This window comes from Phaseolus vulgaris, chromosome 9 (assembly GCF_051622355.1).
Source record: "Phaseolus vulgaris cultivar YP4 chromosome 9, ASM5162235v1, whole genome shotgun sequence".
Classification (NCBI taxonomy): Eukaryota; Viridiplantae; Streptophyta; class Magnoliopsida; order Fabales; family Fabaceae; genus Phaseolus; species Phaseolus vulgaris.
The window spans coordinates 20,409,656-20,435,076 of record NC_143506.1 but is presented as its reverse complement, the minus strand read 5'-3'; the positions used below and the strand labels follow the sequence as shown (position 1 = coordinate 20,435,076).

Genomic DNA, 25,421 nt, shown 5'->3' with positions numbered 1-25,421 from the left:
AAAAAATTCTGAACACAGCATCTTCATTGAAGCAGGCTTGGAGTAGAAAGGAGGAATTTGAAAGTAATGTTTGCAGTGATGTTAAGCAGCTATATAAGAGTGTGTGAGATCAGAGTGTAATGGTGAAATGTCTAGTTTCTTGAGCTGGAGAGAGGGAGAATGTTGAATGTGTAGTCCTGTTGCCATAGTTGACAGTAATAGAATATTCTCCTAAGAAGCCATAAAAGCTATAGGAACCGTGCACATCTGCCACTCCCTCTACACGACCTGTTTGCCACTCTTGAAGAACTTTGTCCACCGTATCACCTGCTGGCAGGTTATTGAAATTATTGTCTGTGAGGCACATTTGGTAGCACCCATTTGGATGATATGCAGTCCAAAGCATTATCCCATTCACAGAAGGATGTGAGAATCCTTCCCTCAAAACTTCCTCCAAATATTTCGCCTACATGTTATCAAAGAGATTCAGTTATGTCAACTCAATAGATACCTTTAAATTCACATCAAATATGAAAACTCCATATGCAAATTAAGTTACCTGTGAATCTCTATCAATTGTCTTGCTTATATCAACCTCAGTAAGCCAAATGGGAAGTCCAAGTGTTGCCAACTTGTCTAGGATGGCTCTGATAAGGGGAGGATTGGGTACTGTGAAGTGTCCCTCCAAGCCAATTCCATCCATAAAGATGCCATTTCGTTGCAGTTCTCTTACCCGTGAGATATAGGCGTCTACAGTGGAATTTACATCACTGCATGTTTCCACAACATTAAAGTCATTCATGAACAGGGTTGATAATGGATCTGATTCATGTGCAGTCTCAAAAAAATGCAATGTGGCATCAGATCCAAGCCTTTGCTCGTAGAACTCAAAATGAAGCATTTCATTGCTGACGTCCCAGTGTATGAACTCATCTTTGTATTGGCTCATGAGACTGTGTATTCGGGAATTCACAGCAGATTGTAACTGGATGCCAGTAAGGTTAAGAACCCATGGAGGAGTGTATTTAGGGTCTTCCCAAAATATGTTGTGCCCTCTGGCAACGATATTGTTTGTTCTAACAAATTGTAGCATTTGATCTGAAATGGTGTAATTGACCCTGCCTTCATCAGGTTCTGTGGCGTACCATTTGAGCTCATTTTCAAAGACTGCGGCATTGAATCGTTTCGCAAACCAATTCTGAACGGACACAGGAATTGAGTCTTGTCATGCATTTCTATGCTATGAAATATAGTTGTTAGTGGGGTATGCAAAATATACAAACCTGATAGGGTAAGTTGCCAAGAATGGTCTTTGCTATTGCAGATCCAAAAGGGAAGTCTTTTGATATTTGCTCTATACGGACGGAAGCTCCTTGCAATCTTCTTCCGTTGCTATCAGACACATGAACAGTGACGGCACGCTTTCTTTTCTATCAAATGCAAGAGGAAAACAAACATTACATCCCTTTTGTTAGACACTTCATTTGTGAGAAAGTCCTTGCAACATCATCCCTCGTTAATGTAGAAAATGATGGTTTAACACATGAACAAAATTAATTTCCCAAGACGTGAGCAATCACTGTCCGTAAGACTTATCCGCGGTGTATTGTGTAGCCTCCCAGGATACAATAGGAACTTCTCGAAAATTTATGAGAATCAGAACTAGCAAGTTACTCTTAAAAGAGTAAAAATCCAATAAAACTCATAAAAATAATTATAAAGTAAAAAAATAAATGAAGAGAGATGGGGAGGAAGAGAAAAAGATGAATAGTGCATGCTGAGATGAAAATGAAGAAGTGAAGAAGGTGAGTGAGAAATGTGTTTTCTGAAGCAAAAGGTTGCAGTATTTATAGATGGAGAAAATAACTACATCCCACTACGTGAGCAAATATGCTTCCCACGGTCAAGGCGGTTCAGAGCTCTTGCAGAGAAGAAGATTGCGTCTTCCCGGAGAGAGCGGAGCAGAGCTGAATTTGTTGAAAGCACGCACGTTCTGAGTGACTCATTCAAGGTAGGAACCATTTCTGGAGGTCCCATTAGGTTGCAGAACGTTGGGACTCTATCCCACGTTCAACCTCTGCGAATTCGAACGTTGGTCCTCTACGAATGAGGGTTTCAGAGGTTTGTGTGCACACTCGCACACTCTGTTTTTCGTTTCTGCACACGCTCTGTTTTTTCTTTTTCTGTTTTGCAATATTACAGATTTTGTTTTACAATTACAGATTCTGTTTTACAATCCCCACATATTGCAAAAGATAAAACATAGAGATAAAGAAAGAAAAAAAAATTGGGTTCATCTAAGATGTAATGCATCAAAGCTAGTATAGCAAGCTATATGAACCAAGACACTCAGTATGTGTTAGAGGTTTATCAATCACAATACACCCCCACATTACTTGTTGTTATCGTTGTGTTGCGCTGGTTAGGCCATATGCGTGCCCAATATTCATGAGTGTTATAGAGATCTTGTCAAGATCTCATGCAAGCGGCCCCACTTGACACTCATATAGGTGATTTCATCAAGTGTATGTTGCAAATCATACACAACCCATAAGGGATATATAAACCATTAAAAACTTTGTAAATCGTTAAAATTCTTTTACCTTAGAATTTTAACCATAAAGTTTATCCTCTCGATAATGCAGTATCTAACACTTTCACACTCACCATAGGAATGGACAAAATTGATTTTAAATCAATATTAGTGCTAGCATAACTAACAAGTGACTTGTTTTTACCCATATGAACCTTATTCATGGGATCTCCAATCACAAAGGTTTGGTTTCCATCACTTGTTTGTTTGCAAGTGGCTTAAGTCTCATTCCCCTCGATGTTTCTAAAACCAGTTTTCTCCCTGAGGGTTTTGTCAGAGGATCTGCTAAGTTCCGTTCTGACTTGACATAGTCAATATAAATCGTTTCACTCTTTAACAACTGTTTCACTAAATTATGTCTCAATTGTATATGTCCGTTCTTTCCATTGAAAGTTTTATTTTTAGCTATAGTTATTGCCGATTGACAATCATAATGCATTAATACATATGAGGTTGGTTTCATTCCTAACGGAATGTTTGCTAAGAAGTTTTTCAACCACTCAACTTCACTACCAACCATTTCGAGAGCAACAAACTCAGATTCCATTGTTGATCTTGCAATAATATTTTGTCTGGCTGATCTCCATGTAACTGCATCACCCCCAAGTGTAAATACATAACCACTAATGGATTTTGTCTCATCTGAATCAGAGATCCAGTTAGCATCATTGTACCCTTCTAGCACAACGGGAATACCATTATATTCAATGACATAATCCATTTGTAGTTCTCAAGTATTTCATGAGTCTTGCAAGCGCATCCCAATGATCCTGACTAGGACATTGAATGTATCTACTCAGTCTACCTACTGCGTAAGCAATATCTGGTCTAGAAAAGCTCATTAAATGCAATAAGCTTCCAATTATCTGGGCATACTGAGTTGAAAAATAGATTCTCCTTTGTTCTTCTTTAATTTAGAGTTAGCATCGTAAGGGGTGCTCATTGACTTAAAATATTCGTTTTTGGTCCTATGTCTCCACTAAGGTGCATGATGACCTGACTTTCCACAAACAAAGCAATTATCCTTTTCTTGAAAGTGAGGTTAGTTCCATTGGGACGAGAGAATTTATTATTATGTTTCTTTTTGTGATCAAATTTTTTTCTCGTACCTTTTTGGAGTTGGTTTGTCTTCTACCAAAATTGTTTTGGCAGACAAAGTTTTGGCCTTTGCAGCAAGAAACTCCTTCTTGTTTGTGTCTTCAATGATGATGTGGGTGATCAGATCTGATAGTGACATTTGTTTGTGTTTGTGCTTTAGTTGTTGTTTGTAATCCGTCCAAGATTGTGGAAACTTTTCGATCAAGAAATTGGACACGAATTCATTCGGCAAGGCTATGCTTTCAGCTTTGATATCTTCAAACAGCTTGTGATATTCGTTTATCTGGATTTTGATGTCTTTGCCTTTGATCATCTCCCAACGGTAGTAGTTTCCGATTATGAATTTTTGTTTGACGATGTCTTTGGCAGTGTATTTGAGGATAAGAGAATCCCAAATATCTTTTGCTTCCTTGTACGAAGCATAGACATCGAACAGATCGTTAGATAACACACTAAATAAGGTGTGACGACATACCTTATTTGCATGGATCCAATTATCAATTTGTTTCGCAATTGTGCTTGAGTCAGGTATAGAAGTTGTAATGAAGACTTCAATTTTCGAGACATCCGAAAATGGTTTCGCAAAAATGGTTTGCGTTGCAAAAACAACATTTGACGTGCAGCGTTGTTGTTGTCCGCATTTTCAGTCATAAGTCCTTACGATTGTAGAAAATGAGGCTTTAAACACAAACAAAATTAATTTCCCAAGGCATGGGCAATCACTATCCGTAAGGACTTATCCGCGGTGTATTGTGTATTGCGCAAGTCTCCCATGATACAACAGGAACTTCCCACAAATTTTCAAGGATCAGAACTAGCAAGTTACTCTTAAAAGAATAAGAATCCAATAAAACTCATAAAAATAATTATAAAGTAAAAGAATAAATGAAGAGAGATGGGGAGGAAGAAAAGAAGATGAACCGTGCACGCTGAGATGAAAATGAAAAAGTGAAGAAGGTGAGTGAGATATGCATTTTCTGAAGCAAAAGGTGGCAGTATTTATAGATGGAGAAAATAACCACATCCCACTACTTAAGCAAATCTGATTCCCACGATCAAGACAGTTCCGAGCTGTTGTAGAGACTGTGTCTTCCCGAAGAGTGCGGGGCAGATTTGAATCTGTTGAGAGCACACACGTTCTTAGAGACTCATTCATGATAGGAACATTTTCTGGGGTCCCCTTAGATTGAGGAAGGTTGGTATCTCACGTTCAACCTCTACGAACGAGTGTTTCAAACGTTGGTCCTCTATGAATGAGGATTTCTAAGGTTTGTGCGCACACTCGCAGACTCTATTTTACGTTTCCTGCACGTGCTCTGTTTTTTCGTTTTCTGTTTTAAAATATTACAAATTCTGTTTTACAACAATTAATTACCGCATTTGGTGAATAAAAAACAACTAAGCATTCCATTATTTTGGTCAAAATAATGAAGTGTAACTCACAGTATTGATCATATACTGTTGGTTGATTCTCCATTGTTGGTTAGTAAATGGCTGGAGTGATGGACTAGCAACTTCTATATTGATGTCTTTACCATCCGCGTTCTGCATACACAAGGTTAAAAGAAACTAACCAAATATCCTAAAGAGTTTTACGGAATAAAAGAGCAGAGAAAAGGAAGCTACCTGGAAGAAGATGACGGATAAATTTGAAGACGAGGTTAGAACGAAACCACCCTTGAGAAATGACCAGCATCCAAGCTTGGCTGAAACTGTCCCGATGCAATCATACGTCTCTTTCTCTGTTTCCAGGGTAGCCCTTATCATGCCCGAACTTGAACCTTTAACTCTCACCCATGCTGTAACATATTATCATAATATCTAACAATTCTTACTATCGAAGAGTTTAACTTTAAATTATTTAATTATTCAAACAACATCAATCCGTTGTAGTCTAGTTGGTTAGGATACTCGGCTCTCACCCGAGAGACCCGGGTTCAAGTCCCGGCAACGGAATTTTTTTTTAATCAAAACTTTAAAATAACGCTACTGTAGTTTTTTTTTCTTTTATTAAGCAGAAAATGGTGAAAAGTAACATAATCAATCATTAAGATAAGAGTGTAAAAACGATAATAACTAACCGGAAAAAGTGTAAATGGTGCCCTGGGTGAGATTATAGAGAAGGAGTGAAGGCACATAGGTGTTGTTAACAACGTAAGATGAGGCAATGTTGTCTTGAAGACCAGGAGGAGACCGTTGCTGACTCTTGAGAACTCCTCCTCCATAAAGTGGCTCCTCTGGTTTCTCTTTGCACTATCATGAACATCAATTAAAGTCATAATCCCAGCTTAGTGAATGTTGAATGCGTTTTGTTTAAAAAATATAATCACCTCAGTGTGGGCAGTGAAGTCATATAAGGGCCCATCTGCAACGAAGACAGCAAATAATGAATATTGAGAATGTTATTAGTACTTGAAAATAATAAACAGGGAAAATTTGTAGGAAGAAGAACCGTATAAAGGAGAAACCAGAGAAGTTGGAATTAGAAGGAGGGAAAGTATAAGGACATAGAAGGGGATATCTTGCATCCTTGGACTTATAAATGGGGGAAGAAGTGAATAGAAGCAAAAGGGTTATAAAGTGTGAAGAAAAGCATTGAGCTTAAATACAAAAAGAAATGGGGGTGTTAGTAGCAGTGAACAGAGTCCCAGAGAACACGGGAGTGTAAGAAAGGAGTGACGACAAAGCGATTGATTGTACTTGGATTGAGGGTAACAGTGGTGTAGCATTTGGGAGGTGATATCACAAGGGAACAGAACCTCTGAAAAGGTCCCTTCTTTTCTCTTCACATGCCACTGTTACGTTAACAAATAAGAGAACTAATAAATTCATCTCACTCTTTATTTAGAGACACTGCTACTATAGTTCTTCACCTTCCTCCTGCATCATTAATTACCAATTCACCAAACCTTGAATTTTTGCAACGGTAATGGGTGATGGTAATGGATTTCAATAGTCAATTTAGTTAATGTGTCTTCGAATTACATTTCCATCTACTTCAACTCACTCTATTGTTCACATTGCTTTTCCAAATACGGATACTGCAGTACTCCTTATTCAGACTTATTATTACTACTATAATTAATGACTATTTCTTTCTTTCAAATTCTAATGAATCTACAATTTAAATTTTGAAATTAACATGAATTTTAAATCTTGGAAAAGTTTAAATTTTGCATACTTCTTTAATTAGAGCGTGTGATTTGCACAGGAACAAAAAATAACTGAGAAGTGTGAGAAATGTGTGAGGCGGTCTTGGATCACATGATCCTTAAACAATAATGAATAAATGGAGGGTTCAGAAATCATGTGAAACATCCTATGAGAGCCCAAAAACCAGGACCTTTCATCTTTGGGTCTTGTACAGCCTGTTCAGGTGCAAAAGGACAATATAACATTATGCAATGAATTGATTAACGAATGGAGTTAAACAATTAAGGACACCAATCAATATTGAAGTGTCTATATATCAATCTTGACTTCTAATGTCTCTGAACTCAACATTCTTGTTTATTTCACTCTTCTTCCTAAAGTTTATGATTAACATTTCATATTCCCATGCCTTTTCCAACTCCTCCAATCCAATGATCTTGTTAAAATGAAATGTCATGAAAACAATACTATCGTCTTCATTTTAAATAAGGGGGTCGCTGGGGGAAAATGTATTAAATCTTCAGTTTCTAAAATATCAATAAAAATGGAAAGTTTAAACATAAATAGATGTAATGGAAGAAACTAGTATTAATTACACAGAATCTAAATGGATTGATGGTTTAAAAAACTAAAGAAACCCCTTTTATTAATAACAGGTTATCTACATTTGGTATAAGTTGTTGGGTGAATGGAAATTTAGGTGGAAGTTAAGAAAATTCACAAAATCACAGTGCATTGGCTTGCTAATGTTTGCACCTTTTGGTTCTCTAAGAAAATTAATAACATTCCTATTACTGAAAGGATTTGATCATATTGGTCCAAAGAGTGCTGCATAAAGCTTCACTTCTGAGGAAGAAAAAAGTGCAGCTTGAACTTTCCCAGAATGGTATTGCTTGGAGTGAGCATTGAATACTGATGAAGTAAAGTATAGGGTCGGCATGCGCTCTTCCTTTTTGGACCACAGGACTTATATTACTTCCCACTATGTGCAATGCACACCTCTTCCCACCCACCCTTTGAAGTACCAAAATTATGCAGAATCACATCATCATCCATAAAAATAAAGAAAAATCATAAATGTTACCAATAAAGTATTTATGATATTCAAATGTTCATATTTCATCATTCTTTTAAATAACACATAAGTCAAGTCTGGACGCAAGCCATTTAGACAATCCAAAATGGGAAAAAGTGGAGGAGTCACAGAAACCACATGAATTTATGTTTGAAAGATCACTAAATAACTGAAAGTGTGTTCCCTCTTTGCTGCTTGGCATCATCAACTTATGTGAAAATGTGTTGATTTGTATGGCAAGAAAGACAACAAAGAAATCAATATACTATCTTTCTCTGTCAGTTGGGTTTCAGCGTGGTATAGGTACTCCAAAATATATGTTCCTTTCGGTACTGATCACAGCAGGCTCCGCAGGTCACGTATAATGAGTCTAGGGTACTGTAACCCATTTCTCAATGAATCAAAGCTCAAACTATTCTGTTTTTAAATTTCAAGCAAATCTCAGCTCGCTCACACAACACCTCTTCAATTCTTCATGAGTAAATTTACTTGGGATATCCCATAAAAGGTTATGCAAATACATAAAGTGAGTGCATGATAGGTGTGAGAGGTTAATTTTGCTTATAAAGTTAAATATAAAGGGCTAGGATTTTTATTAATTTCAATTTTAATCACAATTCATTTTCTCAAGAAACCTCATGTAGTTCCATATGTATTTGACTTGGTTGCGGCACATGCAGAAGTTTTCATTCAATAAGAGAACCGATAATCGTATAGAATGAAAGAACAAAAGGCTGAGGAAGAGTAGCAGTAGAAAACATGAAAGGAAAGAGTTTTGTTCCGGTTGACTCGATTGTCTTCGTATGTCTAATGACGATCACACGCTCAATCTTCTATGCCTTTGTTCGTGCTTTCCTTGGATCAAACAACTGAACCTGCAAAGACAAAGGGGCGCCCTAGAGGTCGTTTGCACTCCGACGCTCAAGTCAATACTGGGGCTAGAAAACACCAAAACACTTAGCCGTAAAAGCTCCATGTGAAACTGTGTGTGTATCGCGTAAATGTTGCGTACCTTATTAGGTTTGTTATTACCCTTTATATACTCTCGGGTTTTCGCTGTTTCCGCCACCCGCATCTAGGGTTTCTGAGGTTAGGCCTTAGCGCCGCTATCACCCACTCTTAGGCCAATCTAACGCGTAAGGCTCCCTTACTGGAGTGCAACCTCTGACGGGATGACCACCTGGATACCAACTTGTGCACCTAATCTCTGGGTCATCCCTCCTGGGAGTGCCCTAGTTGTTCACATTCCATGCATGCAGCCTACCTCTAGAACGTAATCCTCATGGGCCTCAGCTCTTCCAGTGGCTCTTTACTTGTGCTCCGCTTGAATGCACTATTCACGCCACACGAATAGACCACTCGTGATCTAGGTTTCTCCCTACTGATAACTGGTGTGTTGTCTAGGATCCACCTCTCGTGGCCTAGCTTCGTTGTTTGAGTCACTGATGTCCAATGTCACATTGCCCCACCTTGTTGTCGAGGACACATCAACACATCCTGATGATCGACATCTGACCACTCTTCGACACTCTGGCTCGCGTCGCTTGCGATGCCGCTCGTGGGACCCAGCTTATGTGGCCTACCATTACTAGCAGTCAACGACATCCGAGGACTGGTAGGTACAATTTTCATTGAACAAAGAAAAAAGCAATACAAAACAGACCCAACAAGTTGTTGATTTTGGCTTAATCCCAAGTCCCACATCGGTGGGTTCATTGTTTGGGAATGAGGTTTGAGGGTTATAAATTAAACTCTTCTCCTTCACTGTTATAGATCCCAATTTGTAATATCTTCTCTCATAATAATAAAAGTGAGTTGTTTTTGCTGTGCTCGGAGATTAGGCTAAACAGGCCGAACTCCGTTAACAATTTTCGGGTGTGTTTTTTCCTCTTTATCTCTTTTATTATTCCGCTTTATTTATTCAATATTATTTGTCGGGTAGCTCTGTTAGGGTTTTGTTTTAGTGGGAAAATTACCCGTTTTTCCCAACAAGTGGTATCAAGAGCCGAAGGTTCGCCTTGGGTTGTTTGAAATTATTTGTAATATTGAATATTATATTTTGAGTTTGTAATGGCAAATCAAAAAGAAGAAGCCAAGGATGTATCCAGAGTGTCGGGCTCCTCTTCATCATGGTCGAGGTTCCTGGTGTCCACCTTGAAATTGGCGGTGGAAATATTTGATGGCACTGGACATTTTGGCATGTGGCAAGGAGAGGTCTTGGACTCTCTTTTTCAGCAGGGTCTTGATATTGCTATTGAAGGAGAGAAACCAAAAGAGGTAGAGGAGAAAGATTGGAGCATCATCAACCGGTTGGCATGCGGAACTATTCGATCCTGCCTGTCCAGAGAGCAGAAGTACGCTGTAAAAAACGAGACTTCTGCACACAAACTGTGGAAGGCATTGGAGGACAAGTTTCTGAAGAAGAGTGGTCAGAACAAGCTCCTGATGAAGAAAAGATTGTTCCGATTTGACTACCAACAAGGTACTACTATGAATGCACACATCACTATGTTTAATCAATTAGTAGCAGACCTGTTGAATTTAGATGTGAAGTTTGAGGATGAGGATTTGGCTTTGATGTTGTTATCATCTCTTCCTGATGAATTTGAAAATTTGGAGACTACGCTCCTTCACGGGAAGGAGAATGTGTCGTTAGATGCTGTTTGTTCTGCTTTATATAGTCATGAATTAAGAAAGCAAGATAAGATGAGAACCAAATCAACGACATCAGAAGAAGCATTGGTGGCAAGAGGTCGTCAGCAAAGCCAAACAAAGGAGAGAAGAGGGATGTCTAAGTCTAAAGGTCGAGTCGTTGCCAAAGATGAGTGTGCTTTCTGTCATGAGAAAGGACACTGGAAGAAAGACTGTCCAAAACTGCAGAAGAAAGGGAAGACTCCACAAGATGCAAATGTTGCAGAATGCAAAAGTGACGTGGAATCAGATATCTCTTTAATTGTCTCGCTTTCAGCATCATCGTATCCAGATGAGTGGATATTGGATTCAGGTTGTACTTATCATATGTGTCCCATTCGGGAATGGTTCTTTGATTTTCAAGAACTCGATGGCGGGGTTGTTTACATGGGTAATGATAATCCATGTAAGACAGCTGGAATAGGTTCAATCAAGCTGCGGAATCATGATGGATCCACCAGAATTTTGCGGGATGTACGGTACGTGCCAAAGTTGAAGAAGAATCTCATCTCATTGGGGGCTTTAGAATCTAAAGGCCTAGTTGTGACGATGCGAGATGGAATTCTTAAAGCAACTTCAGGAGCACTGGTGATGTTGAAAGGCGTGATGAAGAACAATTTGTATTACTATCAAGGTAGTACAGTGGTGGGGACAGTAGCGGCAGCAACTTCTAGCTCTAAGAAGGATGTTGAGGCAACGAAGTTGTGGCATATGAGGTTAGGACATGCTGGAGAGAAATCCTTGCAAATTCTTACCAAGCAAGGATTGTTGAAAGGTACGAAGGCTTGCAAACTTGAATTTTGTGAGCATTGTGTTCTGGGAAAGCAACGAAGAGTGAAGTTTGGCACTGCAATTCACAATACCAAGGGTATTCTGGATTATGTGCATTCAGATGTGTGGGGACCTGCCAAGACTCCGTCAATCGGAGGTAGGCATTATTTTGTCACTTTTGTGGATGATTTTTCCAGGAGAGTTTGGGTGTTTACTATGAAGAACAAAAATGATGTGCTTGAAATTTTCCTTAAGTGGAAAGCTGAAGTTGAAAACCAGACAGGAAGGAAGATTAAGGTTCTCCGAACAGACAATGGAGGAGAATACAAGAGTGATCCGTTCCTGAAGGTATGTCAAGATTGTGGCATAGTTCGGCACTTCACTGTTAGAAAAACACCACAACAGAATGGGGTGTCGGAGCGTATGAACAAGATACTTGTGGAGAAAGTTCGTTGTATGTTGTCTAATGCTGAGTTAGGCAGAGAGTTTTGGGCTGAGGCTGTGACATACGCTCAACATCTCGTCAATCGTTTGCCATCATCTGCTATAGATGGCAAAACCCCGTTAGAGGTATGGTCTGGAAAACCTGCAACTGATTATGATTCCTTGCATGTTTTTGGTTCTATTGCATATTATCATGTGATTGAATCAAAGTTGGATCCACGGGCAAAGAAGGCTCTTTTCATGGGCTTTAGTCCTGGAGTGAAGGGATACCGTTTGTGGTGTCTAGAGGCAAAGAAGACGATTATCAGCAGGGATGTTACCTTTGATGAATCTGCCATGTTAAAGAAGGTAAATCCAGAAGGAGCTGATAGTACTCCACAACAGGTGGAGTGTGTTCAGAAGCAGGTGGAGTTTGAGCCGACAGTGGTGATCCCAACACGAAATACCACAAGTGACTCTCCTATGGCAGAAGAAGAGTCAGATGAGGAAGAGGTTCCTACCCAAGAATCTCAACAACAATCAGCGCCAATTGCAGTTAGAAGACAGAGACGAGATATTCAGAAGCCTGCTCGTTTCATGGATATGGTTGCCTATGCACTTCCAGTTGTTGATGACATTCCATCCACTTACCCAAAAGCCATTCTGAGTTCAGAGAGTGGTAATTGGGCGGGTGCGATGGAAGAGGAGATGCAGTCTTTGAAGAAGAACAAGACGTGGAAGTTGGCACAATTACCAAAAGGTAAGAAGGCAATTGGGTGCAAATGGGTATTTGCAAAGAAAGAAGAATTTTCTAATAAAGAAGATGTTCGCTACAAGGCAAGGTGGTTATAAGGGCCAAGTTTGAATATTGTTTAGACTTGGTTAATATTTTGCACATTTGAAGTTGGCGCCCAGAGGCGCAAATTTGAAGCACTGTAAAGTTTGTTTTTTGTTATGTTGTGAGAAGATTTGTTTTAGGTGGGACTTGAAATTAAGCCAAGGTGGAGATTTGTTGATTTTGGCTTAATCCCAAGTCCCACATCGGTGGGTTCATTGTTTGGGAATGAGGTTTGAGGGTTATAAATTAAACTCTTCTCCTTCACTGTTATAGATCCCAATTTGTAATATCTTCTCTCATAATAATAAAAGTGAGTTGTTTTTGCTGTGCTCGGAGATTAGGCTAAACAGGCCGAACTCCGTTAACAATTTTCGGGTGTGTTTTTTCCTCTTTATCTCTTTTATTATTCCGCTTTATTTATTCAATATTATTTGTCGGGTAGCTCTGTTAGGGTTTTGTTTTAGTGGGAAAATTACCCGTTTTTCCCAACACAAGTCTGTTATATAGAACAAAGAAAAAACGAAAAAACAGAAAGCGCGTAGCGCATTAAACAAGTTTTGAAATATCTGTATAATTTTGACACATTGATCTCTGCAGTTCCTCACGGCCTAGTTAGCATAGCAGCCTCCATTTGATCATGAACACCTATGGATGCCCCCAAATACTGTATATGTTACAGTGTTTGTTGTGGATATATTATTAAGTCGTATTTTAGCATAGAGAGATGAAGGCATGGGTGAGGCAACAGGTTGATGTTGATGGATTTCGCAAAACCAGGAGTACTTACACGCCATGCCAAAGTCAATTCCATTCCAATCAACCACGGTTAACTGTTTTGATATTGACATGGTGAAAGTGCTATTTTTTATTTCTTGTTTCAGGAATGGTAAGCCAGTGGATTATGCATAATGTTGAAGTTGACAAGAATATGCTGAAATTATTTTTAACTTTATTTGTAATATAAATGTGAACTTGTGTGAATCAATAGAAACATTAATTGGTCTGAAGACAAATTAAAAAGAAAAGAGAATCGATTAGAGTTCTTGCAGTGTTTTGGCCATTAGCTCCGCCAGATAAAAAACCCTGTTTTTACTACTAGTCTTCTTCGATAACGTAATTGATTTCAGCTTCTTATGTAGTTCGTCTTCACTTAAACACCATCAAAAGTTCTTTTTTTTTAATTTCTTCAGTCAATTTTCCTTTCCTTCATGCCTCTCATCAAATTACTTATCACAGGAAAAAAGAGAGTAAAATTTTGGGATGAAATGAGTAAAGTCTGCAATACTTTTGACTCAGATCAACACAACCAATTACAAATACTTGCATATATCAGAAAATCTGTGACAACATTTTCTTCTCCAAATTGGTTGAAAACAAGACATTTTACAACTATTACTGACACACTGTAACCTGATTATGCTTCAGAGCACATGAAATGGATGTACAAGTAAATTAACCACAGGCCTTTATTCCCAAAAAGACATCATATTCAGTATTAGCCATACTAGTGGAAATTAAGAGAGATAGTTGAACATTTTGGAATCAAAATTTAAAAATTCAAAAAAAAAAATCTTGAATGAGAAGGTGTTATGTGAAGTCATGTTTTTTATGTTTAGTTCATACTTTCCATGCTAAATCTTCTCCACTCCTACGTTGTCATGTAGACGTCCATGTGCTCCTTTTCAAGGTGATTTTCGTTATTCAATATACCGTTTTATGGTTACATTGGGTTCAAATAAGTCCAATTGTTACCCCAACCGATCACTTTTAATCCTAACTAGACCTATTTCACTATGACCCAAATACAAGCCCAAAAACCTATGCTACTTGACCCAAATATTGGGTCCAATTATTTGATGCTACTAGGCCAAATACATGGCCCATGAAATCCTAAACAACTTTATGGAATTTATTTAAGCTAAAGCTTGATCCACAAATAATGTTGACTTCTAGTTTATGTTTTAATTGGGCCTACAAAAATAAACAAAAGCTCAATTAAATTCATATTTGTAATTAAATCAATAAACAACTTCTAGGTCTTCATCCTCTTTATTATGTGGTTGTGCGAGGTTGGAGGCTCTCTCAACAGTGTCATCATATTATTCATATTCTCACATTATTTTCAGGATTATTTCATATTTTTTAAATTATTTTTTAATTGTACTGTACCGTCCCGTATCCGGGCGTTGACTAAGTCAAGGTCAAAGTCAACGACTGGAGAGTCAAAGTCAACGCAAGGCGTCGCCTAGGTGGAGAGACGCCAAGAGGAAGCGTCGCCAAGGCAAGGCGTCGCCCAACCCATGGGTAGGAAAGACCATGGAGGGAGCGACGCCGTGGGAAGGCCTCAGGTCCCGATAGCACGGGGCAGCGATAAAGAGAAGGAAAAGGTGGCTTCAAGGCCATAGTAATAGTACCAGTGTAGGGCAGCCTGACTCGTGAAGTGCTCCTGCCGCCCCAGAGACGCCTGTGGGACAGATACGACTCAAGAGGAAGGTCACGCCTAGGGCAGCCGGGTGCAGGGTACAAGAGGAAGGCATATACGCTCTCAAAGTAAGTGAATAGATAATTGGGGGCATGAGTTGGCACCCAAAAAGTCACCCCTAGCGCAGTAACACTCCCAAGCAGGAGGACTCACACGTAGAAACGTCCCCAGATGGGCAGAAACGCCCCCAGATGGGGTCATGGCGTCGTGAGGACCTCCACGTGTACGACAGCCATGCCAGAATAGAAACACCCTTTAGTCAGGTGCCAGGTAATTAAAGTCCTTCAATACAGTTTCCCTTTCGAGCATTCAGGTGTTATAATGGCTCCCAAGCGTTTCAATAGCGCAGAGAATGTTGGAAAGAGGGTTCGAACTTTCTGCAAATTTACCAGAGCTCTCTAGTTGCTTGCTCGTGCTCCAAGGTTACGAACAAGGGACTGGGGAATATTTTTGCCGGAGAGAGAGAACACAGACACACAATACACAGTTATTTCTTACCACCTTCAGAGTGTCATATGCGGTGCTCAGAGACGGGGGGTGAACAGTTTTGGTGTTTCTTGCTGGCTGACTTGAGCGTCGGAGTGCAAACGGCCGCTAGGGCGCCTCTTTGTCCTCTTTTTTGCAGGAATCCACAGGCAATCAGTGGGAAGGAGTCCCTAGCTGACGGTTGAGGTCGCGCACGAAGACGTCCCGGTCAACCGAACGGAACATGTACTTTAATTTTCTTCAATATTAACTATTAAATATTATAATTCAATATTAATTTAATGTGATCTTAATTGCTAATCTTTATTACATATATATTATTATGTGTTGCTTTATGGGATTTTATTTATTATATCAAAATAAGATAATTAAATATATTATTCATATATGTATTGTATCAAAGTTGTGGCATAATACAAAATTATTATTATAAAAATAAATACTAAAACTTGGGTTAATTTTTCTATCAAATTACAATCTGATTGCAGTAGATATGATTTTAAATAATTATTTATTAAACTAGATAAGTAATAATATGTATTATATTTGATAGAATAAAATATATTATATTTGAGTAGTGTAGTAGAAAGGACATCATTATAAACATCTTACTCTGACTCTCTTTGTCCTTACTAATCACCCTAGGTCACATGCTGCACAAGTTTATCAATGTTACCAAATTTATTTTACCTTACTACTCACACACAGCCATTAGAGTTATGATTCTTCCAGTTTTTTGGCCCATTAGCTCCGCCAGATAAAAAAACACCTGTTTTTCTGATACTACTACTAGTCTTCTTCAATAACGTAATTGATTTCAGCTTCTTCTGTAGTTTGTCTTCACTTAAACATCATCAAAAGTTCCTTTTTTTTTTAATTTCTTCGGTCAATTTTCCTTTCCTTCATGCCTCTCGTCAAATTACTTGTCACATAGAAAAATAAAAATAAGTAAAATTTTGGAATGAAATGAGTAAAGTCTGCAATACTTTTGACTCAGATCAACCAATTTCAAAGACTTGCATACATCAGAAAATCTGTGACAACATTTTCTTCTCCAAATTGGTTGAAAACAAGACACTTTACAACTATTTACAGACTGTAACCTGATTATGCTTCAGAGAACACAAAATGGATGTACAAGCAAATTAACCACCGACCTTTATTCCCAAAAAGACATCTGATTTAGTGTTAGCCATACTAGTGAAAATTAGGATATCATAACGCACCTCAATCCAAAGAGTGTCATACCCTCATAGATATATATATATATGAGCCATTTCGAATCATCGCCTACTTATGTGACTGAGTTTTTCTTGGAGTTTTTGCTCAAGGAGATCTTGTTGTAAACCATCTTGGTCCTGATTGATAGGACAACGTCTAAGAAGAACCCAACAACACAGGCTGCAGTCATAACTACGAACACTAGTCTGTAACAATGAGCTCCAACACAAGTGTTGCCACCTCCTGTGGTGGTAGTTGCCTCCATATCATACAGAATGCCAGCTAGCAGACCAGAAAAGAGGAAAGAACCAAGGGGAAGGTTAAGGATTAGAATGTTGTAAATGAGTCCATAGTATTTGAGGCCAAATAACTCGGAGGCTGTTGGTACAGTGATGGCTAGCCTCACGCCGTAGCATATGCCAACCATAATGGAGCCTATGTAAAGTGAACCTGGCATAGCCATGGCCAGGAGTATGTATCCCACGGCCATCAAAATTTGAGACGCTGCATTCCAAAGGGGTCTAGGAGTTCCCGCTTTCCTGCAAACACGGCAAATTGATAAAACAAACTAAGCTGGTCAAAATTTAGAACCATCGGTATTCTTCCAACACCTTATTAAAAGTGAAATATTGCATTCATTGAGGATGCCTAATAAAAAGAATTACTTTTGGACAATAATAGTATTGATTCTAAAAATATTGAAGAATTAGAAGTTTTCTCTTATTGATATATGATGAACTCAAAAGCATTAGATTAGGCATGCTAAGCATATTGCATAAGCTTGAAATGTTTATTTGATTCAGGAACACTTATTTTCTTTTAAATATTTTTAGAAGAATAATTTAATAAATTATCTTGAGATGATCAGAATCACAAAAAATATTTGATCTCACAAATAATTAATTGTTCTTAATTCATAATCGAGTATTATAACTAGATTGTTAACCTTATAATTGATTATATCTGGATTTTTAAATACTGTTCTTGAAAATAATCTATTATCACTTAATATAAATAATTAATTTGTTAACAAAAGATTTCTAAAATAATATAAAAATAATGTAATCAATTATTATAGATAATAATGGATTAACTCTGATTTCGAAATACATATATAAGGCTTGTTTTCAAAAATACACATTTTTCTAAAAAAAAAACTTAATTCAACATGCTGTGTCTTTCAAATACACCAGTTAAGTTTTCATTAAAAGTGTAAGAATTTTTTAAACAAGTTCATCTACAAGCTCTTTAGAATGAAATTTGTTTTTGCTCTTTCTTGTTTTAGAAATCAATCACGTTAAGGTGATATCTTTCGATAACATTTTTTTTTTTATCAGCATCTTTCTATAACATATTTTCATTAGTTGAATTGGTTTTCATTCATAGATTTGGTGTAGAAGATTTCTAGGATCAAGAAGGTTCATATTTTTTTTAATGTGTTGCCTATTGTTTGTTTATAGTAAGTGTATGTAAATTATACTGATTTTACAAGAGTAGTGTCCATCTCATGTTGATTAAATTGAAGTGTAGATTCAAAGATAATCAAACTGGTCTAAATTTTTTTTGTATTATTTGTTTCTATTTTTTGTGTGTTATCTCTCTTTTAATGTTCTTTAACTTCTTGGACACTTTAAAGATTGTGTCTTTAAATTTCATATAAGTGATTCAAGAAATAACTTTTAAAAAGAACATTAGTATTTGTTATTAATATTTTTGAATGGATTCAGCTCTTTTTGGTTACTGTTCAACCTCTTTATTTTAAAAAAAAGGTCTATAGAGAAATAGAAAAAAAAGTAAGGTATAAAAAGACAAATAATAAGATGTGATAAGTGAAAGGTAAAAAAATAATAAATTTGAATTAAGTATTTGGATAAATGATATAAGAAATTATCATTAATGATTTAACCTTTTTAAATAAATACTATGAATACCAAATTAATAATATAATAATATAATAATATAATAAAGATATATTGTATATAAGTGAGAACACTACTCCCTCCACAAACTAATTTTTAAAATAAAGTTAGACCTTAATTGTTAAATTAATAAATTCCTTTTCACGCATCACAAAAAAAGGGGTCAGAATGACTTACTTGATGAAGTGCTCCGAAACAGAACCCGAGACGATCCGACCGAAAAAGCCCCAAATACTTGTCAAAGACACAAAGAGGGACACATCCGAATAACCCAGCGCCAACCCGATTTGACCCATATTATTCATAACCGCCAAACCTGTTCCAACCCCGCAAAGAAACGACACGAACAAAATCCAAAAATCCACCGTTCTCAGTGCCTCCCATACCGTGTGCTCCTCCCCCACCGCCGGTCCACTCTTCCCCACCCCCGCCGCCTCCGCGTGTTTTGCAAATACATTTCCTCTCTCCACCTCACATTCATTCCCCTTGTCGTTTCCGCGGAGCAACGGTTCTTCACCCCGCCCCTCCAAGTCCGGTCCACGCTCCTTCAAGTAAACGTGGACCGGGATTCCCAACGGCGCCGCCAACAGAACAAGCAAACCGACAGAGAAAGCTCGAGACACCAACGCGCTAGGGTTCGGCACGAAGCCGAAGGCCAAGAGGTAAACAGCGACGACGACGGCAACGGCGTTGAAGACCCCGAAATAAGTGGACTCCTCCTCGTCCTCTACGGCGGCGGGAGGAATCTCACGGAGGAAAAAGATTCCGGAGAGGCAAACAACGAATGGGATGAGAGCGAGCATGAGGACAAACAAAGCAGGGTCGTCGGCGAAGAGAGCAGAGCAGAGGTTGGTGAATATGGCAGTACTCAGTCCGACATAGCCTTTGAGAATGCCGGAAACAGGGCCTCTGTTGCGGCGGAAGTTTCGGATGCAGGTGACTAGAACCGCCGTGTTCATCCATGTTGTGCTGTTGCCACCCAAGCAGAGAAATATGCACATCTGCATGTATTTTGGGAATTGAGAATGTGCAATTTTAGGAAAATAAAATGTTTATGATGAGCAATGAGTAACTGGTGGTAACCTGGGAGTAGGGGAGGGGTTGGATTCTTTGGCTGACGACGAGCCACTGAACGCCATAGCCGACGAGACCTTCGAGAGAGCCGATGAGGAGAATGAGCCAAGTGGGGAATTTGTCAGAAGCCAGCCCAGCAAGAAGCCCAAATGCCTTCCCAACGTCCTTCGCCACCGACAGATTGTTGAGCTGGAGTTGCGTTAGATGCATGAGGGATTTCAGAGCGTCGGAGTAATTTGAGAAAGTGTAGTTGTTGCCGGATATGGCTTGAATCCACACCGCCGCCACCAATCCAGTCCATTTGCTCCTGCTCCAACTCCAATCACTGCCCATCTTCGGATTTTATTTGAGTGACTCTTGTGTTTCTATCTATCACCCTCCTCGCCTTCTTATATGCCACTCTACGGATTTATTTTATTTTATCTTTCTCAAATTAAAATTTATTAAAATAAAAGTTTAGCAGAGATGACCAAATTTGAAAGCAACACCATCTTTCTTCCTTACAACCATGCATGCTTCACCATCCTCCCTGCCAAATTTGTTTGTAACTATCCAACTTCATTTCAACTAAAACCAAAACTGTTATTTTTTAAATCTATTGGTTGGATGAACGGTTCTCAGAGCATCTCAGATTATTATTTCTTAAGCTCCTTTTTATTATGTATTCATTTTTTAGTATTATCTATTGCGGTGCCTCGAACGGAGATCCATTTTGTATTTACCTTTTTCATTCGTGATATTTGTTCAATCACTGGATTGGAGTATTTTCATTATCTCGTTAAATAATTTGCTTATTTGTGTTTGAAAATATTTTAGGATCTGACATATTATTGAATTACATATTTAATGTCGGTAATTTAAATCTACTGTGTACAATTTTGTAGATATTTTAATATTTAAATCATGAATTTTGTAATGTAAAAGAAGTATATAAGGAAATTGTGCTATTAGTAATTGTTGCGGCTCAAGGAGTATCTCACAACTTGTTTGCTATAATAGTTTTTTGTCTATTTACAAAATGTCTATTTTAGGTCCAAAATTAGCTCTTTAAACGGAAGATCTATAAAAGATTTTCGTGGTTTTCGACTCATGTTTTAGAAATTTTGTCAAAAAATATAGATTATTTGGGTTAGTTGTTGGTGGTGCGTAGTTGTACTCATTGTTATGTAACGATTTAATAATATTATTATGTTTGAGCAAATGCTTATACGTGTTTTTGAACAATTTTTTCAGTAAATATTAAGTAACTCATATTGTTAGATAACTCGTCAAGAAATCGAACAATATACATAATTTTCCAATTTCGATCAATCTCGAATCGAGTAGGTAAAGAGGTTTATACATATTTTTAAACAACTTTTTCGATAAATATTTGAGTAACCCGTAACACTAAAGATCTCATCAGAAAACTAAACTGAAAGTATAAAACGATACAGTAATATAATAATAAATCAATATATATATATATATATAATTATATAATTATAATTATTTAAATGATAAATAAGATGTAATGAAAAAATAAAACCTATATGTTGATAAAATAAATTATAAAATTTTAGATTATTTGAACAGTATAAATAAAAACTTATATACATCTATAACCGTCATTGTCATCACTGTATGGTTTTACTGAAATTTGTATCCCTTATTTACTTCTTACTCTTATCCTTATTGTATTTTCTATAAGTTCTTCTTTTTATCATAACTTATACTTTTTTTTCTTTAATCTTTTATACTTTTTTTTCTTTAACCTTATTTGATTGCTTATAACTCTTTCATCAATTAATTATTTCTAACTTTATTTTGTGCTATTACATTACAGTTACTTATCATTGCAACTTTTACAATGTAATGCTAAATTAAGCATTAATTAAGGTATTATATTGAAATCATGTTTTATTTTAATTTTCGAAATTTATGTATAGGTTATAATTTTCTCATCATATTAAATTTTTAGGTGTATTCATTAATGAAATTTGTAATTAATTATTTTATTTAATCCATATATAAGAAGCATATTACGTAAGTGATTGAAGAAAGGTAAATTGAAAAGGTTTTGTTTGGTAAGCTTGGTAGCAAGTTGTAGCGTCAATGACGCCAACCAAGGACCAACCGTTTCTCGTAATTAAACCTTTTATCTCTAGAACAATAAAAATAAAGAACAGGTTACGTAATTTGTTTATATCACTTTATTAACTTGTTAGTTTTATGATCTTCAGCATGCATGCAATTGGCCTGTGAAACTCCATTATGGATTTATTATAAACAAGTTGCAGAAGTTTTATAGTTGAATTTTTTTGCGGCTATACCTTAGGGTGTGTTTGTGCCCACAGTTATTGAGCCGTGAAGACTAACACAAAGTTAAGATGCGGTGCATATCTATTGGCTACTATAATACAACACACAAATTCAACCATACTCATCGCCATCTGTTACAAGTTAGAACATCGAATACCAAAACAACAAACAAACATTTTACATTTTCTTTCATTCATTACGTATGTATCATCAAAATATATAATTTTATTTCAGGACACTATCAAATTATTCTAACTTAGTAGTTTTAATATATATTTCACTCGTTAATTGTGAGATTAAAAAAGAAAGAAGGATTAAAACTATTAATTTAAACTAATTTAATTTTTTATTTTTTATTTATCTATACCTTGTATAATGTATCATTTGGTAATTTTTTTTATATCAGTTTTTATTTGGGAAATTTTTTAATGAATGATTTTTTTAATAAAATAAATCATTTTATCATTTATTTAAAAAATAACTAAATAATTTTTCCTTTTTAAAAAATAACTGTTACATAATTTTTCAATTCCATTTTATAAAATCTATCTATAAAACAAATGGAGGGACTCTCGGAAAAACTTTTGACAAATGGCAGCACTAGAAAAAAAAGTTCAAAATAAATTAAAATTAAAACAATGCAATTTTTACTAAAAATAGGAATCTGAAATGCATTTTGGACGTGACAAGTGGGACTCTATAATGTGAACACGTGTCCCACTTCTTCCTCTTTTTTATTACTGTACTGGTATGGACCGAATGATCAATACCATAACTCGGTCTCCATGATCGAGCGGGCCGAGTCCAGCACGTCTGTGTGGGCCGACCGACACACCCAGCCCATTAACACTCAAATCAAGGTCAACAAAGCTAAACCACTAGGTAATACGCACCTAAGTACGATCCTCTCCACTAATTCAGCCCAATAAGATAAGCTCATTAAAATAATATAAATAGCGCACATTCCAAGAACAAGGTATGTCGTTACTAAATATACTCTGACAACCGAGGATCGAATACTCTTTGCTGACTTGAGCGTTGGAGTGTCTTCTGCAGGTACCCCATTCGACATTTACTTGGGATAGAGCGACTGAGACCTGAAGGAGTAACGCTAAGGTGAAAAGGAGCAAGCTGAAGTTCGAGCTGACTGTCCGACCGGAAGAAGGGTAACAAAGTCAGTCAACAGTTCTATAGGAATTGGAATTCCTTTTATATAGTCAGTCAACAGTTCTATAGGAATTGGAATTCCTTTTATATAGTTAATGTTACTTTAGAATAAAATTAGTACTTTATTCTCTACTTTACTTATAATATTTGTCTTTATATTTCTTTAAATGTAAAAAAATAAAGAATTGGACTAAAGAAAAATATAAAGAATTATGTTTTTGTTATGGAATTTAAAATTAAGTAAGAAGCAAACAAGAAAATCCATTCAAATTAATATTGAAGTTGGGGAGTATGAAACTTTACATAATCATGATTTACATTACTAATTTAAACCGTGAAATAGATAAAAAATGATGAAACTGAATATGAATTTAATTTACAAGATTATTTTATTTAAATAAATTATTATTTTGCCATTGTTTTGTAACTAATGATAAGGATGAATTGAATATGAATTTAAATTACAATATTAGTTAGTTTAGATATATTATTATTTTGTATGTAGGAAAAAAGTTACTCTTTTGTTTATCCAGCCTATAAAAAATTGAATCTAGTATTCACATGTGGTGATTGGAAAAAAGAGAGATTCTGTTGGAAGATGGGATGGGCAAATTGAAAGCTGGAGATGTATATGGGACATTGTTCAGTTCCTTTCTACTAATTTACCTTCCTTCCTTGCTAAACAATTAAAAGTAACAAACTTTTGTTACAAAACCAACAATTTAAATGGAAGCTAGAGTATAAAACTACTTATATTTTCACCCATTTATCTGTAATACCTTTGAAATACATAAAAAAAACTTAAATATACTTTCTATTTAATTTTAAAGTTTGTTTGAAAATAATTCACTGGTTTAAGCTGTTTGTCTTAATTTAACCAATGAGATAGTGAGTCATTTTTTTCTAAAAAAATAAACAGTTTTAAAGAAAATAAAAAGGGAAAGGTACTAATTATGTAAGTAAGATGTTTAGTTTACACCTAATTATATATATATATATATATATATATATATATATATATATAAATTTTATGGCAATTCTTAAACGATGAAGAAAATTATGTAATCTAATACCGAAATGTAAAATTGAAAAGAAGGGTGAGAAGGAGTTAATGGTCCCAAAAAAGATTACTTTATATTGTCAAAAAATATTATAGAAGTATGATACAGGAATGATAAAATAATCTAGAGAGGAGTCCAGCAGGAAGAAGTTTTGGGGTTCCAGATTGCAGGGAGCAAGAACTTGGTGCCCTTGTCGCCGACAGCATTGAAGGCAGCACCAGTTTCGGAGTCCAAGGGTATTTGGTCGGATGCAAAAAGATCAGGGCATTTGCTTGTGGCTTCGTAGAAATGGTTTCCTCGTGCACTTGAGAAAAACCCATCCCCGTAAGGGTTTGTCACTGCTCCGGCCAAACCTCCGGCCAACAACTTCACCATCACATCAGCTCCAATATCACCGCTTGGTGGGATCATCACTTCGCCGGTCTTTCCACTGCTCCCTGCGAATGGCCATGCACACTCAGGGCACTCGTCCTCTGGGTCACCCACGGCAACGTAAGTTTGGTTATCTATAAGACCGTGCTGGGCGCATGATCCTGCACACATATCCTGTACGGTCACACCCTTGCAGGCCACGATCACAGCGAGGGTGTTTGGAATTCCGCCGGTTGCCATGGGGATAAGGGGCTGGATGAAATCTTTGATGAGCACTTTTCCGTAGGAATACTCTTCGTCGAACGCTTCGTTTACCACCTTGACCCTGATCTTGGGTGCAGCAACTGCACCTGGTTTGGCGTATGCTTGATAACTCTCGACCATGTTCCACCACGATGCGACCTGGGGTAGGTCATCAGCGTTGGGGGTGACGGTGTTGAGCGACCTGAAAAAGGACAAAATGGCCCTCCTTTGGACTCTTGGAATTGGGCCGTACCACATGATGCCAACTCTTAAGATGCCGGTGGTTAAGCGTCCACCGTGGTGGGACAACGCCGGTGCTTCTTCGGGGCCATCGGAAAGGGCGACGGGAAGAAGAAGAAGAATAGAGAAGGAGAGAGCCAAAGAGAGAAGAAGGTGTCTTGCGATAAATGAGGCCATCTTCTTCTCTCACTTTATTTGATCTTCTTCTCTCACTTTATTCGATGTTGAGTGCAC

At 37.1% G+C, this 25,421-nt stretch overlaps 3 protein-coding genes and 1 non-coding gene across 5 annotated transcripts; 1 reads left to right on the top strand and 3 right to left on the bottom strand.

The window, feature by feature from the left end:
* On the bottom strand, positions 1 to 6,500 carry LOC137821532 (Glycosyl hydrolase family 10 protein). The gene is made up of 8 exons (XM_068626171.1): positions 6,123 to 6,500; positions 6,001 to 6,035; positions 5,752 to 5,923; positions 5,297 to 5,469; positions 5,114 to 5,215; positions 1,263 to 1,409; positions 539 to 1,177; positions 1 to 445 (listed from the first exon to the last, which is right to left on the bottom strand). Exons 1-8 carry the CDS (start codon positions 6,196 to 6,198, stop codon positions 110 to 112), a joined length of 1,680 nt encoding a protein of 559 aa, XP_068482272.1. The 5' UTR covers positions 6,199 to 6,500; the 3' UTR covers positions 1 to 109.
* Positions 5,554 to 5,626, top strand: TRNAE-CUC (transfer RNA glutamic acid (anticodon CUC)). Its single transcript has one exon. It is a non-coding gene; the product is annotated as a tRNA-Glu (tRNA).
* A 10,022-nt stretch (positions 6,501 to 16,522) lies between the features above and the next one.
* On the bottom strand, positions 16,523 to 20,372 carry LOC137822062 (protein NUCLEAR FUSION DEFECTIVE 4). 2 transcript variants are annotated; one of them, XM_068626957.2, is made up of 3 exons: positions 19,813 to 20,372; positions 18,907 to 19,730; positions 16,523 to 17,349 (listed from the first exon to the last, which is right to left on the bottom strand). In XM_068626957.2, the coding sequence occupies exons 1-3, from the start codon at positions 20,134 to 20,136 to the stop codon at positions 16,884 to 16,886; spliced, it is 1,614 nt and encodes a 537-aa protein (XP_068483058.1). In that variant the 5' UTR covers positions 20,137 to 20,372; the 3' UTR covers positions 16,523 to 16,883. The 2 variants fall into 2 exon arrangements, with proteins under 2 accessions (XP_068483058.1, XP_090152056.1); XM_090295930.1 differs by lacking the exon at positions 16,523 to 17,349 and having other exon boundaries at positions 18,903 to 19,730; positions 19,813 to 20,192.
* A 4,011-nt stretch (positions 20,373 to 24,383) lies between these two features.
* LOC137821471 (protein EXORDIUM-like 6) lies at positions 24,384 to 25,421 on the bottom strand. The gene has a single exon (XM_068626078.2). It carries the CDS (start codon positions 25,362 to 25,364, stop codon positions 24,456 to 24,458), a length of 909 nt encoding a protein of 302 aa, XP_068482179.1. The 5' UTR covers positions 25,365 to 25,421; the 3' UTR covers positions 24,384 to 24,455.